Here is a 19740-nt window from a genome sequence, read left to right on the forward strand (position 1 = left end):
CTTACAGCTGCACAAAACAGAGGACAAATGCGCACAAGGCATAAATATACACAGCGCTAGCCTCGGTGTGTCAAACTGACATGGTTAATGGCTGAAGCTCTTATCTAGTGACATGACAATGTGCTTCTTCTGCAGTATGTCCCCTCTCGAGGGGTCTTTGCAGAAGCCTTCAAAGCCAAAGACCATTGCTATGTAGCCGAATCCATCCTCTGGGAGTGGGATCGTAAAAATAGCCCTTCTGATTCACAAACAGAAATGCATCTGCATCTGACTCTTTCTTGGACATCTGCAAAACTCTTAAAACTGTCTTTTCGTATCTGCAGGCAGGCTGGAACCTTTCTTTAGTCTTGACATTCAGAAAATGATCGAGCCCGGCCGGTTCACTGAGGAGCAATTGTGAAGTGTAACTCTGAAATGGCACATTTCAGACGAGCCAAATGTTCTCCATAAGTTGAATGTCACTGAGTGTGATTTAGAGGGAGAGATTGGCTTACAGAGTTGGCAGGCGGACTCAGGTTGGCCTCCACGTAGGTCTCCGTCTTTGGTTCCACTGCCAGTTCGGCATCCAGAATCTTCTCCACGGGCATGTCCTCGTTGGCACAGCTGCCGAATTCAGCCTCGCTCCGCTCCTTCGCCCGCTGCCGCTCCTCCTGAACGGCTGCACATGTGCACATACAAAATTAGAACGGCTTGCATGTGCGACATGTACGGTTACACACACAAACAAAACCGTGACCTTGCGCACAATAACACGCAGCTGCTTTTGGTTTGCTCGTAATCTACACATTTCCACAAAAACAGCTCAGGCCGTTTTTCATCGAGCTGCAAATGCATCCAGCCCATTATTCATCAACTTCAGAGGCTAAAAGTTGAGGAGGTCATTCTACGTATGGAGTGACGTTATTAGTCATACACATTCTACTTTTTAAAATATGTATATTTTATTTGGGTACGATCCAGTGCAAACATGATTCTGTGCTCCTATTCAGTCTATGGACAAAGTCATGGGCCATAAAACCGTCCTTCTAAAACTTTCGGTCAAACGATTAGTTATGCAGGTTGACAATGTATTGGTGTGTGTGTGCCACATTTGGGCGAGCATCTGCGTGTTGTGTACACAGCGCACACGTTTGTTTGGCCTGGTTTAGAGGGGGAGCCAGGTCTAAACCACACAGTCGGTCTACTGTGGTCTGGACCTGGTGGAAATGAGCCCCGTCTGCCTCGCCATCAGGCTGTGGAACATTTCAGCTTTCCCTTCTGTCTGTAAAAGCCCTGTTTTATGACTCTCTCTCTCTCTCTCTCCGACAGAAACCGCTAGCAGATCATGAGGGGAATTCTTGAGTAGGAGCAGCAGAGAGCCGTGGAGGTCAGCTGAAGGATAAAGCTTTTCTCCAGGAGTCACTGAGAGGTGAGGAGAGAGGCACAAGGAATTATTTTAGCTTTATTGTCCTCAGAAACAGAAAGACAGAGAGAGTGGCTTGTGGGGGAGAAGTGTGTCAGGTTACCTCTCTCTCAGAGGCCTCAGTATAGGGGGTCCAGGCCTCACGTTCAAGACCATTACCTAACGGTTTAGTATCAGGTTTATTCTTCATGACTTTTTCTACTCTTTTGAGAACAGATTATAAACAAAATTGATAGCACAACATGACGAACTTGCTAACACACTTCAACTTTCTTCCATTAAAAAAATGTCACAATGCAACTTATGTCTGATATAAAGCAATGGATAAATTCAATCAGTTTTCACATGCTAAACTTTACTTTGTTTCACACTGTAATGATACACTGCGTGTTGTTTACTGTACTTTTCAGTGTGATGTTGGTAGCGTCCTGGACAGAAGGAATGTTACTAGAATGCATATTAGTCATATTTCTGAAAAGTGCACCCCTGCTTTGTGGTAAAACAAAAAGGATAAAGCTTCAATTATATCTGGCTACTGGCCTTTAACTAGGTCAGAAAAACATGTAAAAAAAAAAAAAGAGTTTGAAGGAACAATAAGAGGTTCATTTTAAAATCATTAATTTGACAATTATTATTACTATTTTCATACACATATCCTTGATGAGGACCCCAACTTTAATATATATATATATATGAAAAATAAATGGATTAATAAATAAATAGCATGCTTCTCAACTATTGGAATGTTCTCATACATGTAACATTCTGAATACACTTTGAATAAATTACATGTAAGCCTACATTCTATTCCTACTATTCTCTAGTGGAAATGCTGGGAATACAATCTCTAGCCATTTAATTCAATTCCTTTTAGATGATTTTAGACTTAAAATGCATAATTTAATCAACACATTAATGAATCTCATTCAATTCCTTGACAACAGCATACAGCAGTGCAATGAACTGCAAATTGTTGGTCATTAGTGCTTTCAACCACCATGTGTTGATTGTTTATTTATCTTAAAGTCTGTAAAAAGATCTCCTCCAAAAATGTGTTCCATTGATAGTTTGACTTTTCAAAACTTACTGTCTCTCATGTCTCATTTGGACATAAAAAATGGAACATTAGATTTTCAGAATAAGGTGGTTTCAAGAAGCTGGAATATTTGGTCTGTTTGACCAGGTTAAAGGGATAGTTCACCCAAAAATGAAAATTATCCCATAATATAGAACCCCGACTGTGTTCGGCTGAAAGAAGAAAGTCATATACACCTAGGATGGCTTGAGGGTGAGTAAAATATGGGATAATTAACATTTTTGGGTGAACCATTCCTCCTTTAATGAGTATATGTCCCATCCATAGTCAGAATATGACTAAATTCTGATATGATTCAGAATTGGCATGTGTTCAAAGAAAAAAGCAACGCACCTTCTCTCTTCATTCCCATGGCTAAGCACTTCTGATAGCGGCAGTACTGGCAGCGGTTGCGTTGCCGTTTGTCGATTAAACAGTCCTTGTTGTCTCGGCAAGTGTACGTCAAATCCTTTCTCACCGTTCTCTTGAAGAAGCCCTTACATCCCTCACAGCTGTACACCCCGTAGTGTTTACCTGCCGGCAGACATATGCTTTAGTATTCTTCCCAGCAGGGTTATCTTTAATTGGCATTTGATTTCAATAATTCAACAGCCACATCTGTTTTGTCACACATTACTCTGAAAGACAGAATATATAGAGTGACCAATATTATGACTGCAGTTTAACAAGTACAATAAAGCATATTATTAAACAGCTCTTTTCAGCCACTGCATTCTTTTCCTCCTGATTGTCTTCTTTTTTATATTGTGTTCTACTGTAACAGTATGAAAAATGACAACATATACTGTGGATTTGTGGCCTGTTCTCCCAAATTAATTGACGATATATTCCATTAATAATTCACTGGAATGCTGGAATATTTTATACACTCACCGGCCACTTTATTAGGTACCCCATGCTAGTAACGGGTTGGACCCCCTTTTGCCTTCAGAACTGCCTCAATTCTTCGTGGCATAGATTCAACAAGGTGCTGGAAGCATTCCTCAGGGAGTTTGGTCCATATTGACATGATGGCATCACACAGTTGCCGCAGATTTGTCGGCTGCACATCCATGATGCGAATCTCCCGTTCCACCACATCCCAAAGATGCTCTATTGGGTTGAGATCTGGTGACTGTGGAGGCCATTTTAGTACAGTGAACTCATTGTCATGTTCAAGAAACCAATTTGAAATGATTAGAGCTTTGTGACATGGTGGAAGTAGCCATCAGAGGATGGGTACATGGTGGCCATAAAGGGATGGACATGGTCAGAAACAATGCTCAGGTAGGCCGTGGCATTTAAACGATGCCCAATTGGCACTAAGGGGCCTAAAGTGTGCCAGGAAAACATCCCCCACCCCATTACACCACCACCACCAGCCTGCACAGTGGTAACAAGGCATGATGGTTCCATGTTCTCATTCTGTTTACGTCATAACATCTGAATGTCTCAACAGAAATCGAGACTCATCAGACCAGGCAACATTTTTCCAGTCTTCAACTGTTCAATTTTGGTGAGCTCTTGCAAATTGTAGCCTCTTTTTCCTATTAGTAGTGGAGATGAGTGGTACCCGGTGGAGTCTTCTGCTGTTGTAGCCCATCCGCCTCAAGGTTGTGCGTGTTGTGGCTTCACAAATGCTTTGCTGCATACCTCGGTTGTAACGAGTGGTTATTTCAGTCACTGTTGCCCTTCTATCAGCTCGAACCAGTCTGGCCATTCTCCTCTGACCTCTGGCATCAACAAGGAATTTCCGCCCACAGAACTGCCGCTCACTGGATGTTTTTTTCTTTTTCGGACCATTCTCTGTAAACCCTAGAGATGGTTGTGCGTGAAAATCCCAGTAGATTAGCAGTTTCTGAAATACTCAGACCAGCCCTTCTGGCACCAACAATCATGCCACGTTCAAAGTCACTCAAATCAACTTTCTTCCCCATACTGATGCTCGGTTTGAACTGCAGGAGATTGTCTTGACCATGTTTACATGCCTAAATGCACTGAGTTGCCGCCATGTGATTGGCTGCTTAGAAATTAAGTGTTAACGAGCAGTTGGACAGGTGTACCTAATAAAGTGGCCGGTGAGTGTATATAACTACAGAGATATTTAACACGTCCGTAATATAACTACGGAAATAATCGGGGTTATTCATAGTCTGTGGTAGTAATTTGTTAATGATTTTACACTTTTAAATGTCCTTTTAATGTCCGATGATTGAAGGGTGAATAGAATAATGTCCTCTTATTGTAACCAGATTTTGAAAATGCTTATTTTTGCGTTCATAGAGCGAACCTTTCACTGATTGTTTACAGATTAATGGAAGTTAATCCCATAATTCGCACAAAGCGTTATGGGACCTAGGAAAAATGTGGATAATGACTATTGAACTGTAGGCTATATGATATTATTGCAACTAGACATGCCAGTCTCTCATGTCAGTCTGTGGGCTCTTTTGTCTTACAAAATAAAACAAGTACTATTTTCAATAAAACATTTTTTTTAGGTGCATTATTTATTATTTCGGTAAGTAGCCGTGAAATCACACAACAATTTTCTATACTTTTAGCTATTTTGTTCTATTCTAACAGAGACAAATTACACAGTGCATGAACACATTTTTTTTAAATCATCTAGGTGTGTGTGTGTGTGTGTCACCTGATGAACGGTCTCCGCAAATGGCACAGATGTGTTTTGTGAGGGAGAGGGATGTGCCTGTGGGCTGTGCCGGGACCTTCATCATCCCGTTCAGACCCAGAGGGGGTTTAATGTCCTCCGAACTACTGACTGCATTCATGGGCGAACTGAGCTAAATAAAAAATATATATATATAAAAAAGATATTAGATATCAAACCATTCCAAGCTGATAATAACTGATTCAACACACTGAAGCCACCAAAGGAAATTATTTGATCAAAAATACAGTAAAAACTGTAATATTGTTAATTTTCATATTTTATGTTTACTATTTTTGTGGAAACCATGATACATTTCAGGATTATTCTGATAAATAGAAAGTACAAAAGACCAGAATTTAGTTGAAATATAAATCTTTTGTAACCTTATAAATGTCTTTTTTTCCCTCACTTGTTGATCAATTTAAATGCATCTTTGCTGAATAAAAGTATTTATTTCATTCAGAATTAAACTTGAATTTCTTACTAACCACTAGCTTTTGAATGGTAGAGCAAAATTCCACATAAAAAAGTGTCTGTTGGAATGGAATCAATTACACGTGAAATTTATTCTTAACTACCCAGAACGAAAGTCACGCAAAATGTGATGATTGATGAGCCGACCTGTGAAAGACACAACAGACACACCTCCAGGAAACATTACGACGAAAGAATGTTCACTATGTTTTTCTTTGGTAATTCGTGAGGGACTGATACATGAAACTATACAGCTTCCTGAAGAGAGGAAAACATTAAAGTCATTCACCAATGAAAGTGCTAAACTCTTCCTAACAAAAAAGAAAAAAAGTAAAGTCTGATATATGAGTCAAGTATTCAAATATCCAATAGTGTTGAAATGTCAAAATATTTTTGGCAGACAGCAGACTATTGTGTTCATTTAACAAAAACCCTCTCCTGGCATTTCCACACCTTAAATTGTGTCAGCATTATTTTGTTTGCCCTATGAAAGACAGTCTGACTCATGACAAATGTTTCTGGTTTACGACTCATCCCCACACCTGAGGTCAGGACTAGCAATGTAGATATGACATACTAGTCCTGCATACAGACTCTTCAGCCTGGGACACACCAAGCCGACGGTCAGCTGTCAGCCCGTTTCTGAGCGTTGGCCGGCTTTAAAGGGGCTACTGACATTCATAGTTTGCATTGCACAATGGGATGCTTTAACATGAAGCTTTCAATCCTGATTTATTACTTCTACAGGTAGGGAAAACATATAAATGTGACCTAAATTTGTATAATAAGATCCTAACAGCTTACCTCTTGAGTAAAGAAATACAAAAAATCTAAATGCAAATCCAGCCCAATGTACATGTAAAACTGTGCCATGTGCATACATACTGAAAACAAAAGTACTTCCAAAGTGATTGTGATAGTAAAGGAGTGCCAGGAACCCAGATATATACCACTAAGCACACTAAAATAGATCTACCTGCTGCCTGCTTCTATTCGGATGCAGGCATGGCTCTTTTAACAGTCAAATCCTGGTGGGTCACAAGAGCATACGCCCTCACATACGCCCTCCCCCCCACCCATCCCCACCATCTCAGATCCCCACATTCATGCACTCTAGGATCAGTAATCAACAGCAATCCCTAAACACGCACAAAAAACTACCAGCCAGACAAACAAGAAAAACCTAAACAAATTAGGGTGCATACACACTAGCACTTTTGGTGCGCACTGGGGTTCAATTGATGTCAGAGTTGGATGATGTGAACACTGTTTTCCGAGCTCAGTGCGCACCTGAGTCCGCCTAAAAAGGGTGGTCAGGGGTAAGGTTCATGTGAATTCCTGTACGGTTTGCTGTTAAATTGTTCTAAATCTCGGAAGTGAACTGCTATTGATGACATATGATTCAATAAAACTGTGTTTCCCTTTCGTTGTCACTCCGAGTTCCGTCGGATGACGACGAATGGGGGTTTCGCTTAGAAGCCAATCAACTTCAAATACTTCAAAACGAGCCAATGGCAAAGAAATGCCATGGGTCTGCGGAATTTGCATAGCGTAACTCCGCCTCACCTCGTGAGTATATAAGGAGAACGCTGGCAGCAAACCGGCATGTTTTCGCTTTGGAGCCAAGTTAATCCTTCGTTCCACAAGCCATTCCTGAAATTGTCAGTTCTTCAAACGAGCAAGATTCTCTGGTGTTGGTGTGACGGCGATCTTCGGCGAGCGCGCACTTCCTGCTTATCTGTCTGTGGTTCGACAGCGAGTGTGTTTCTCCCCGAGCGCTTCAACACAATCAGGTTTCTTTTTCTCACAAAAGAGCTTGCACGTGGCACGTCTTTTTAAAGATGCCTCGCCCGTGCACTTCTGGTTGCGGTAGGCTGGTTGACGACTCTGATGGGCACGGGTGCTGCATAGTGTGTTTGGGCATTGATCACGCTAGAGCAGCACTCGTGGATGACTCATGTTCTCTCTGTGGGAACATGACCATCGCAGCATTACGGTCAAGACTCGGTGATCTCGCAAGAGTGAGGGTCCCCTCATCCACACCCCGATCTACTGACTCTAGAAATAGAGCTAGTACTTCGGCTGGTGGCCAGGGTGATCTGAGGGTGACGGTTTGGAACCAAGCGCCGACTATCAGTCCGTGCCCAGCCGCACCCTCTCCAATGCTGCAACCCGTGAGTGTTCAGGGGATTCCGGCGAGATCATCTTCGGGTGTCCCGCGGGTTTCCTTTGGCGCTCCAGAGGAAGATGCCATGTCTATTGCAGCATCACAAGGTGGGTCTGAGTCTGCTGGAAGTGAAGACTCATCACAGCTGCCGCCTTCGGGTATGACTACAGTTGTGCCAGAGTCAGATCCAGAGATGACGGCCATGCTGTCTCGAGCCGCCGCGAGCATCGGGTTAGAGTGGAACCCTCCGCCCTGCCCCGAGCGCTCGCGGCTGGATGATTGGTATTTGGGTCAGGCTGCGGATCCCCGTCCCCGTCAGGCCCCGATACCTTTCTTCCCGGACGTGCATGATGAAATCTCGAAGTCCTGGAAGACTCCCATGTCTTCCCGCGACCGCTCGATGATTTCATCCGCCTTTCCTCCCCTCGATGAGGCCGCTGCCCGTGGGTACACTGGGCTTCCCCCGGTCGAACGCTCTGTTGCGATGCAACTGTGTCCTCAGAGCGCTTCGTCTCGTGGTGAGCCAAAGCACCCATCCAAAGCCTGTAGGTACTCGTCTACGTTAGTGGCGAAGTCCTACAGAGCTGCGGGACAGGCAGCCACCTCTTTGCATGCCATGGCCATTCTGCAGGTCTACCAGGCCCAGATGCTCAGGGACATGCACGAGGGTAGGACAGACCCAGGGCTCTTCAATGAGCTGCGCGCCGCCACCGACCTTGCTCTCCGAGCGACGAAGGTGACCGCACGCTCCCTGGGTTTGGTGATGTCCACAGCCGTGGTCCAGGAGAGACATCTATGGCTCAATCTTGCCGATATGAAGGATGCCGAGCGGTCCCGGCTGCTCGACACCCCCATATCGCAAGATGGCCTTTTCGGCGGTGCAGTCGAGGACTTTGCCCAACAGTTCTCGACTGCTCAGAAACAGACTGAGGCGATCAAGCACATTCTGCCCCGACGGCCCGCTGCTGCCTCCACCCAGCCGACCGGGCAGAATACTCAGTCTGTTCGCCGCCGAGGGCGCCCTCCTGCGACTCCCGCCCCTCCCGCCCGGCCCAAGCAGCAGCCTCCACCCGGGCCCGGTCGCGGAGGAAGTCGCAAGAAGGCGCCCCAGCCCTCTCCAGCCCCGCCCCCCGCTAAACGCCGGGCCAAGCGGCGCTCCTGAGACGGGCTGCTCAGGGATGACGTGTTTTTCTCAGGAGATGGTTGCAGGACCACTCCTTCCCCCGGTGGAGGGCCGGGGGAGAATCTTTTGTTCTCCACTCCCCGCTGCTCACCCACGGGTGGGCAGTACCCTAATGTGGTTAAAGAAAGAAATAACACGTTCATCCCTGAGCACACAGAGTTCTTGGACGACACGGTGCGCCGCCCCCGGGCCGTGCACCCCTCGTCCTCCTCTGTCCCAGAGCCGGATGACAGTGCGCGCCGTCCCCGGACCGTGCCGCTCTCATCCTCCTCTGTCGCCAGACCCCTGGCAGAGCAGACCCCCGTGGAACGTTCGTCCTTCCCTGGTCTGCTCTGTCAGGACGCGGTCTATGACTGTACCCCCACACCGGGCCGCTATGCCGTCCACGTCTGGGTCAGTCATACCGCCTCGCTGCCCCACCGACGGGAAGTCTGTGGTTCGCATGACCCCGCTGGTTCAGTCCTTGGGAGCTTGGCTAGAGCTTCCCAACCTGTCCCGCTGGGTCGCACGAACGATCAGGCTCGGCTACGCGATTCAGTTCGCGCGGTCTCCTCCCCGCTTCAGGGGAGTCCGCTCCACTATGGTCGGTGGCAATGCCCCTATCATGAGAGCGGAGGTTGCTACCCTGCTGGCGAAGGGTGCGATCGAGACTGTCCCTCCAGCCGAAATGAGGTCCGGGTTTTACAGCCCCTACTTCATTGTCCCGAAGAAAACCGGTGGGTTACGGCCAATCCTGGACCTGCGCGTATTGAACCGCTCCCTTCACAGGCTGCCGTTCAAGATGCTCACCGCCAAACGCGTTTTCGAATGTGTGCGGCACCAGGATTGGTTTGCAGCGATCGACCTGAAGGACGCCTACTTTCATGTCTCCATTCTCCCTCGACACAGACCGTTCCTACGGTTTGCTTTCGAGGGACAGGCATATCAGTACGCAGTTCTCCCATTCGGGCTAGCCCTGTCTCCTCGCGTCTTCACGAAGGTCGTCGAGGCAGCCCTTGTTCCCCTCCGGGAACACGGGGTTCGCATTCTGAACTATCTCGACGACTGGCTGATTCTAGCTCACTCTCGAGATCAGCTTTGCGAACACAGGGATTTGGTACTCCGCCATGTAGCCCGTTTGGGCCTTCGGGTCAACTGGGAGAAGAGCAAACTTTGCCCCGCGCAGAGGATCTCTTTTCTCGGTATGGAGATCGACTCGGTCGCCATGTCCGCGCAGCTTACGAGCGAGCGCGCGCAGTCACTGCTGACTTGCCTGAGACAGTTCGAGGGCAAGAGTGCGGTTCCACTGAAACTTTTTCAGAGGCTCCTGGGGCATATGGCATCTGCAGCCGCGGCAACGCCGCTCGGATTGCTTCATATGAGACCGCTTCAGCTTTGGCTTCGCGACCGAGTCCCGAGGTGGGCATGGCAACACGGCACCCTCCGAGTACCAGTTACTCCGACCTGCCGTCAGACCTTCACCCCGTGGGGGAACCTCAGCTTTCTACGGGCAGGAGTGCCTCTGGAACGAGCTTCCCGGCATGTTGTTGTAACGACAGATGCCTCCACCACGGGCTGGGGTGCCATGTGCAATGGACGTGCTGCCGCGGGCTCCTGGACAGGACCCCACCGCTTATGGCACATCAATTGCCTCGAGTTGCTGGCTGTACAGCTCGCCCTGCGCCGCTTCCGAGCCGTGCTCTCGGGCCAGCATGTACTAGTCCGATCAGACAATACCGCGACCGTAGCGTACATCAACCGCCAAGGTGGTCTGCGCTCCCGCCGTATGTCACAACTCGCCCGCCACCTCCTCTTATGGAGTCAGAAGCATCTGAGGTCGCTTCGAGCCATTTTCATCCCTGGAGCCCTGAACTGTGCAGCCGACGAGCTGTCACGGCTTCAGCCCCTCCCCGGAGATTGGCGACTCCATCCCCAGACGGTTCAGCTGATTTGGGACCAGTTCGGGGACGCACAGATGGATCTGTTTGCCTCTCACGACTCGACCCATTGCGCCCAGTATTATTCCCTGACCGAGGGCACGCTCGGCACGGATGCTCTGGCACACAGCTGGCCGCGGGGCCGCAAATATGCGTTTCCCCCAGTGAGCCTTCTTGCGCAACTCCTGCGCAAGGTCAGGGAGGACGAGGAGCAGGTCACTCTGGTCGCGCCGTACTGGCCCACCCGGACCTGGTTCTCCGAACTTGTACTCCTCGCGACAGCACCTCCTTGGCCCATACCTCTGAGGAAGGACCTACTTTCTCAGGGACGGGGCACCCTATGGCACCCTCGTCCCGATCTTTGGAACCTCCACGTATGGCTCCTGGACGGGACGAGGCAGGTTTGAGTACCCTGCCACCAGCGGTGGCGGCTACCATCACTTCCGCTAGAGCGTCGTCCACGAGACACCTCTATGCGTTGAAGTGGAACCTCTTCGTCAACTGGTGCTCTTCTCACCGAGAAGACCCCCGGAGATGTTCGATCAACGTCGTGCTTTCCTTCCTTCAAGAGGGGTTGGAGCGAAGGCTGTCTCCCTCCACCCTCAAGGTCTATGTCGCCGCTATTGCCGCACAGCATGATCTTATAGAAGGTAAGTCGGTGGGGAAGCATGACCTGATCGTCAGGTTCCTGAGAGGAGCGAGGAGACTGAATCCTCCTCGCCCTCCTCTCGTTCCCTCTTGGGACCTCGCAGTGGTCTTATCCGCCCTGCGTAGTGCTCCCTTTGAGCCTTTACAGTCAGTCGAGCTTAACTTCCTGTCAATGAAGACGGCGCTTCTGACTGCATTGGCCTCCATCAAGAGGGTAGGGGACCTGCACGCATTCTCCGTTGACGAAGCGTGCCTGGAATTCGGGCCGGCTTACTCTCACGTGATCCTGAGACCCCGGCCTGGATATGTGCCCAAGGTTCCTACCACTCCCTTCCGGGACCAGGTGGTGAACCTGCAAGCGCTGCCCCCGGAGGAGGCAGACCCAGCCTTGGCACTGCTCTGTCCAGTACGTGCTCTCCGCATCTATGTAGACAGAACGCAGTGTTTCAGGACCTCAGACCAGCTCTTTGTCTGCTATGGTGGGAAGCTGAAGGGAAAGGCTCTCTCCAAGCAAAGGTTGTCTCACTGGATAGTGGACGCCATTGCTTTGGCATACCAGCAGCAAGGTCGACCGTGCCCCCTTGGTGTGACTGCCCACTCCACCCGGAGTGTGGCATCCTCTTGGGCTCTAGCGCATGGCGCCTCGCTAACAGACATCTGCAGAGCTGCAGGCTGGGCGACACCTAACACATTCGCCAGATTCTACAATCTCCGAGTGGAGCCAGTGTCCTCTCATGTACTCGCTTCAACCAGCTAGTACCGGACCCGCTCAGGTGTCTTCGCTTGCTCGCCACTCCACTCCACGGACTGGATACGTGCGATATTCTCCTCAGGTGAGCTTCTCCGAAAGCCCTGAGTTCCTCCAGCACTCCTGACGTCGGCGCCAGTGTCTCTTGCCTGCGCGTCGGCTAGGTGCCTCCCGTGTGCATGGTACCTCCCGGAGCTACCCCCACATGTGTATTCCCACTGTAAGCCTCTCTGAGCATGTGTCTTTCCCTTGGCAAGCCACCTTGCCACCCCTGGGGTTGAAATATTCCACCTGCGGCTGGATACCCCAGTGATTCCCCATATGCATCCCTCGGGTCATATGTGTATTTCTAAGTCCCCCCCTCTGGGTTGGCAGTAATTGCATACTTCCCTAAGACCTGGGATATGCTCCCCAGTGTACCTTGGTATTCCTGTGTTAAATAGGAGTCCTTCGTCCGTGCTAGTCTCACGACAGGGATCTCAGATTTACGCAGGGCACTGGAAGACAGCCGAGAAGTGGCGTGATTAGACTGGTATCCCCATTCGTCGTCATCCGACGGAACTCGGAGTGACAACGAAAGGGAACGTCTCGGTTACGGATGTAACCCTCGTTCCCTGTGTAGGGAACGGAGACGTTCCGTCTTCCTGCCACTTCCGCTGTACCGCGGGGATCGCCTGAACTCAGGTTGGCTCCTCAGCGAAGAAACATGCCGGTTTGCTGCCAGCGTTCTCCTTATATACTCACGAGGTGAGGCGGAGTTACGCTATGCAAATTCCGCAGACCCATGGCATTTCTTTGCCATTGGCTCGTTTTGAAGTATTTGAAGTTGATTGGCTTCTAAGCGAAACCCCCATTCGTCGTCATCCGACGGAACGTCTCCGTTCCCTACTCAGGGAACGAGGGTTACATCCGTAACCGAGACGTTTTGTGTGTTCTCACTCACTTTCCTGACAAGCCTGACTGATATATATATAATTTTGGCTCGCCTTCAGTAGAAATAGACATTCTTTAGAACATTTGCAGTACATTCGCAGCAGATAGACCCAAGTGCCATTCTGTAATCGAGGTAATCGAGGGGGTAATCGAGTTTGGACCAGGCAATCGAACCAAGTATAAAGGCATCCTTAAAAAGTAGAGCACGGTGCTAGCAACACCAAGGTACAGATTGGATTAACTGTAAGTTTGGATAAAAACATCTGTCAAATGTGGAAATGTAGGAATCCGATGCATCACACAACCATGTTTAATTTGAGGTGGCACCAGTGATGGTCCTGGCTCACATGGTGAACAGAACGAAAAGAGAAAAAAAGCGAGAAATGAGAAGAGAAACGTGAAACGAAACGAGAAAAGAAACGAAAACGAGAAGAGCAACGAGAAATGAGACGAGAAAAGAAACGAGAAAAGAAACGAGAAAAGAAACTAAAAAGAAACGAGAAACGAAACGAGAAAAAAATTCATTTAAACAAAACAAGAAAAGAAAAGAAAAGATAGGAAAAGAGAAAAGAAAAGAAAAGAAATGAGAAAAGAAACTAAAGGAGAAAAGAAAACGAAAAAGAACGAGAAAAGAAGAGAACAGAAACGAGAAAAGAAACAAGAAAAGAAATAAAAGAATCGAGAGGAAAAAAAGAGACGAGAAGAGAAAATAAACGAGAAAAGACAAGATTAGATTTAGGTTATTTAGGTCTTATTTCTCAGAGAACTGAACTTCATGGAAAAGAATACATGGAAAAAGCTTTGACATCTTGATAACTCCTTTTTGAGTTATGTAAAAAATGTGGGCATGATCCTTCAGGTAGAAATAATTGTGAAAGCATCAAGACTTTCCATAAAGCAAAACTTTCTCTTATAATCCCGTGGAAAGAGTGAATGACTGGCATTTGTATAACAGTCTATGACAACCAAATTAAAATAAGTAGCATGTCCAGAGTGATGGAGACAGACATAATGAACAGGGAGAAAATACATTTTATTATCGCGTCTTACACTGTAGAGGTAGAGCCCACATGGCTATTAGAAGACAGATCACATGTGCCATGTGACCATCTCATGCTGTTGCTTTGTGTGTAGAGATTTTAGAATGGTTAAATCGGTCCACAAACTTGTGTTGCTGCATTGCACAGTCATGAGATGCAGCGCACATCAGTCACTGACCATAAACATGCCCAAAATATCATCTGTGCTCTGAATTATGCTATAAACCTTTTTCTGTATGATGCTGCATAAACATTTATATTGAGAAATGATGGGGGATTTACCACAAATGCATTGGAGGTTCTATCCTAAAAACTATAATGAAACTCGGTTTAATCATATTTACATTCTAGATTGGATTTTTAAACAAAGGATTTTATAATTCCCAAAGAAAATGTGACTGGTGCTTGCTTGGTGAAAACTCTAGCCGTCATTATGCTAGAGTGCGTAGTTGCAGGGACATTGCTATGTGGTTGCTAGGGTATTCTGGGTGGTTGCTAAGTTGTTCTTGCTGGCCCAAGACAAAAGAGCTCTATGATATTGACTGAGGTCCCTTTTTTTAAATCCTTAAAGGTCCCCTGACATGAAATTTTCACTGTTTTCATTTTTAACATTAATATTAGTTCCCCTAGCCTGTAGTTGGTCCCCTCGTGTCTAGAATTTTCAATCGGTGTAAACCGAGCTTTGGCTATTTTTCTCTTCTCTGCAGCTCAGACGCGCTGATCTTGAATCTCCGGTTACCTCCCCTTTCTCTGCTTTGCCCGCCCGGAGAATTTGGCTCGCCCATGAGAAAACGAACTAGGAACAGGAAGTACGAACGCGCCGGCGCGATTTTAGTTTTTCCTAGAGAAATAGCTTTGAGATTTGAGTTTTTCCTCGAGAGATATCATGGCTTGCAAACGAGCGAAGCAGGCAGTTGATCAGTGTTCGGATGTACAAATGAACACAAAAGTATTTTTTAGTTCCTTCATCCGAGCCTCTGAAGAAACAATGGGTTAATTTTATTTTCTATGGAAATGCGCCGACACAACTTCCCAAAGTTTTGTGTGGTCCAAACATTTCACCGACGACTGTTTCCTCAACTCGATGAACGTCTGAAAATAAATCGATCGAGCTACCAAGCAACAATTTCTGATGTGTAGCCTAATTGTTCAAGTTCAGACAGGTAAGTTAATCTTTCTCTCAAAATCGTTCAATGCTGTTTATGCATCAGTAAGTCAAGCCAGTGACTAAAATATCAACTTCACATCGTTTCTTTTAGTAGGATGAAAATAATCGTATTTAAATTCTGAACAAATTATACAGAAAGCGATCAAAGAACAATCTTTCCACACAGCGCGAGTTTATCTGGACAACTCGTTATGAAATCAATGACGCACGTTACACTGCACAACGAAGCTCTTACTGTATGTAGCCTACATCATCGTGTTTGCATTGGGGAAAGCATTAGAGAGAGTGCAGAAACTGCGTTGCAATGATAAGATCTTCATTCTCGCGATCAACAGACTGTCATCTGCTTGCTCAATGCTCATCACGGCAACATTTTATGTGATGGGAATAGATCTAAATACTTTAAAAACTTCTCACGATTCGTTAATCTCGATAATAGTAAAAACGTATAATAGCTGTAGTAAAAGTATTCGAGAAAGTTTCGCATGTAATACATAGCTATTTCATATGCAAGCATGTCAGCCAATCACAGCAGTGGCCGGTTACACTGAATCCCACAGCAGCCAATCACAGCAGTGGCCGGTTCGACAGAATCCCACAGCAGCCAATCACAGCAGTGGCCGGTTACACTGAATCCCACAGCAGCCAATCACAGCAGTGGCTGGCTACACTGAATCCCACAGCAGACACGCCCCTTCAAACAGAGCGTTCAAATCAGAGGCTAAAATCAGGCTAGGAAAATGGCCTTTTATTTCTAAATTATGACTGTTTTTGATCTAAAAAACATACTAACATTATAAGGGCAACCCAGGAAACATAATAAATAAAAATAATAAACATAAAATAATAAAATAACCCCATGTCAGGGGACCTTTAAATATGAGCAATAGAAATTTAACAAAACAAAATGTACCTAGTTAAATGTCATTTAAATCCATGGTCTATATTGGTAGGTGGTGCAGTAAAGACTTTTATAATGTTACGAAATATTTTTATTTGAAAAATATCAGCTTTGCCATCACAGGAATATATATATATATATATATATATATATATATATATATATATATATATATATATATTAAACATATTAAACATATTAAAACAAAAAACATTATGTTAAATTGTAATAAATTGTGATCATATTTCACAATATTACTAAGCATTAGTATGGTAGTGAAAATAAAAAACAAAAAAACTGTTATTTTAAACTAATAATAATTTACAATAATATACTGTTTTTGTCTATATACCAATAAATGCAGCTTTGATGAACATAAGAATTTTCTTTCAAAACCTTTAAAAATCTTACTGATCCCAAACTTTTGAACATTACATGCATAAATGTAGAAATGTGTATCTGTCTTTGTGTATTAGAAGATTGAACTGGCAGGGTGTTCAAAAGAGTTTCATTCTGACACACACCACATGGCTAAACTGCAGATTTTAACAAGCCAGCTCATTTCCTGTGCGATTGGGCCCTGACCAGGCCCCAACCGGGCCTCTTCTGAACCCATTTAGCGTTCCAATAAAACGTAGAAAGCCCATGTGGCACACTAAGGCCGTGTTTGACACCATGCGGTCAGAGATCAAGCACTCTGACGGGGCTAATGAGGATGAATGGGGGCCAGGGCACCTCCAAGACGCCTCTCCTTAAGCCCAACCACCATTACTTAAGGCAACACCATTAATGTGAAACGCCCCCACTCCATTTAGCAGCCAAATTAAAGCTGTCTGACATGAGGTGGTAAAAAAAAAAAAAAAAAAAATTATGCCAACAAAGTTGTTTTTAGTAGGAACTTGTTTCCATTTCGGGGTACAACAGTAACGACTGAACACTTTACTACTGGTAGTGGAAGGGAGGTGATATAAGGGGGAAATAAATGATCAGACGAAATCCTTTAAAATAACGTGTCCCTAACGAGTATAGTGTGTGGTTAATCTTAAACTGTATTGCAGGGATTTCAGTTCTCACATACCATCTGGTGTCTGATAACACCCCACGGTCTTCAAATGAATTTATAAAAGGCTGTTATTTGATATGACTAGTTACACTAAATGGTTTTACTAATTCTCAATGTCTCTGGCAGGCACTCAATGATCTCACTGTGCCAAAGTCTGACTTAAATCCATCTTACTTATCTCTACAGATTTAAAGTTATACATTAATGATTTGTAATTCAAACACACTCATACAGAGCGGTTCTACAAACTCTAGTGCAATGAAAAAAAATCAGCAGGGATCAAAACATTTAATCAGTCAATTATATTATGTTGCTCTACATGCCCTTATGTTCTTCACTTTACACGGACACAATATTTTAAATCAAATGACAATTGGCTACTATGAAAAGCATTTAATAAGACAAGCAACAAAAAAGCAATAAGATGTGACATTCTATATCCTGTATTTTACTTAAAGAATAACAAATAATTATTGACATTTTAAATCAAACCTATACACCTCATTATTATTTAGTACTGTAAATAGTTTGTCAGACAACAAAACATATCGACACACTAACACTATACATGTCACAAGATGAAGATGATGAGGGACAGTTCAAAAAGGTTTCAATGAACAAAAGGGTATTTTAATGAAAACAAACTCAGATAATCCATGAAGATTAAGGCAACATAAGAGCGTGTGTAACACGCACACAAACAATAACCGACAAACACAGAATGAAGGTGAGAATCTTAAATAGACAGTGATAATGAGGAGATGACAAACAGGTGTGATGATCCATGGGAACTGATGACCGACAGAAACAGCGATGAAGGTTCAGAGGAAACAGGAAGAAAGTTCATACAGTCAGTGGTGCTGTCTAGGAACAGTGTTGAAAATTCCCGAAATGGGGTGGGATAGGGTGGGAGACGATACCTCCGCACTGAAGTCAATCAGCCAGTCCTCAGTCTCAAAATCCACCAAAATACCCTCGGCCACTGACGTCGTGGGCTCACACCCCTGGTCAGACTCACTGGAGGGCTCCTCTTCCGGGGCGAAGGTCCACGCTGACCTTTTATCTTCGGGCACTGGCTGACGTGTGGCAGCTCTCCGTCTGCAGGGGGCTCACACATTTCATCCGTGGTTGATGGTGGTGGAACGGACTCTGTGTCCGGGTGTGTTCTGGACAGGGGGTAAACATTCTCCAGAATCTAGAGGTGTCTGGCAGGTCTACGGGGTGATTGTAATTCGCCCCGATCCAGAACTGTGACTGCAGGGTCTCGTCGTCAAAGGGGCTGGTCACGGCAAGAAGGCAGAATTGTCCATTGAAGGTTAAAAAATCCTGGCTCTCAGGAGCCAAAACAGAAAATCTTACTGCATGTTCCATTTGGTCGGTTGTTCTGTCACAAGATGAAGATGATGCGGATGAAGGAGACTTCAAAGGGGTTTCAATGAACAAAAGGGTCTTTAAATGAAAACAAACTCAGGTAATCCACGAAGAGGAAGGCAACGTAACAGCATGTGTAACGCACGCACAAACAACAACCGACAAACACAGAATGAAGGTGAGAAACTGAAATAGTGATAATGAGGAGATGGCGAACATGTGTGATGATCTGATAAGTGTCCATGGGAACTGATGATTGGCGGGAAAACTCGAACAAAGGAACACATGTGAAAACAAAACTGAAAGAAAAGTTAAACTAAAGATGAATGAGTCCAGATAACTGTGACAGTGTCGTGTCTTATAATTATTTATGTTAATTCTAACAAATTGACAAATTATAATTAAACAATATTCTGACTAATGGTGACACAATCACTGAAATATATAGCAACTTGCACTTTGAATATAGCTTTTGCCTTATTGTTCTCATCCATTTACTTTATCTTTATTCTATCTATTTTTTTCTTAAATAACTAACACCTTTAATGATACCCATTTCAAGCTGAAAAAGTCAGTAATTTTAATCAAATGCAAATATTGTTTTCTTTAATGTTTCTTATATTAAATACATTCTATGCGTCACTAATTTACTCTTTATGTGTATTCAAAATTCAGTCCCATCATATGATTTAATGTCATTTTATTTTATCTTATGAATGTTATGAACCCCTGACAACAGCCCTGAATATGCCAACTGATAACGTGAACATTTAAGTTTAATCATCTTTATGTCTGTGTCTATTTTTCAATTACTTAAAACTAGCATTGATTAATAGCACTGATGTAGGCAATCAGAGTTTAAAAACAGAAAGAGTTCCACCTGCATTCACTCTAATCTTTTTTTTTTCATTTACTAATGCATAGACGGTGAACAACATGTTCTGCTCTAAATGCCTGAGCACAAATGCCTATTTTAA

At 45.1% G+C, this 19740-nt stretch overlaps 1 protein-coding gene across 3 annotated transcripts in view; it reads right to left on the reverse strand.

Annotated features, from left to right (window-relative positions):
• Positions 1-19740, reverse strand: part of rxrab (retinoid x receptor, alpha b) — an 82500-nt gene that overhangs the window by 14424 nt on the left and 48336 nt on the right. For 2 of the 3 annotated variants that reach the window (XM_056236622.1, XM_056236614.1), the window contains 3 exons: positions 5131-5281; positions 2832-3011; positions 495-658 (listed from right to left, as the gene is read on the reverse strand). In XM_056236622.1, the coding sequence (XP_056092597.1) occupies positions 495-658; positions 2832-3011; positions 5131-5281 (495 nt within the window). The remainder of the gene's footprint in view (positions 1-494; positions 659-2831; positions 3012-5130; positions 5282-19740) is intronic. The other variant, XM_056236631.1, reaches the window with a different exon arrangement.

This window comes from Rhinichthys klamathensis, unplaced genomic scaffold (genome assembly GCF_029890125.1).
Source record: "Rhinichthys klamathensis goyatoka isolate OS25496 unplaced genomic scaffold, OSU_Roscu_1.1 h1tg000019l_1, whole genome shotgun sequence".
Lineage (NCBI taxonomy): Eukaryota > Metazoa > Chordata > Actinopteri > Cypriniformes > Leuciscidae > Rhinichthys > Rhinichthys klamathensis.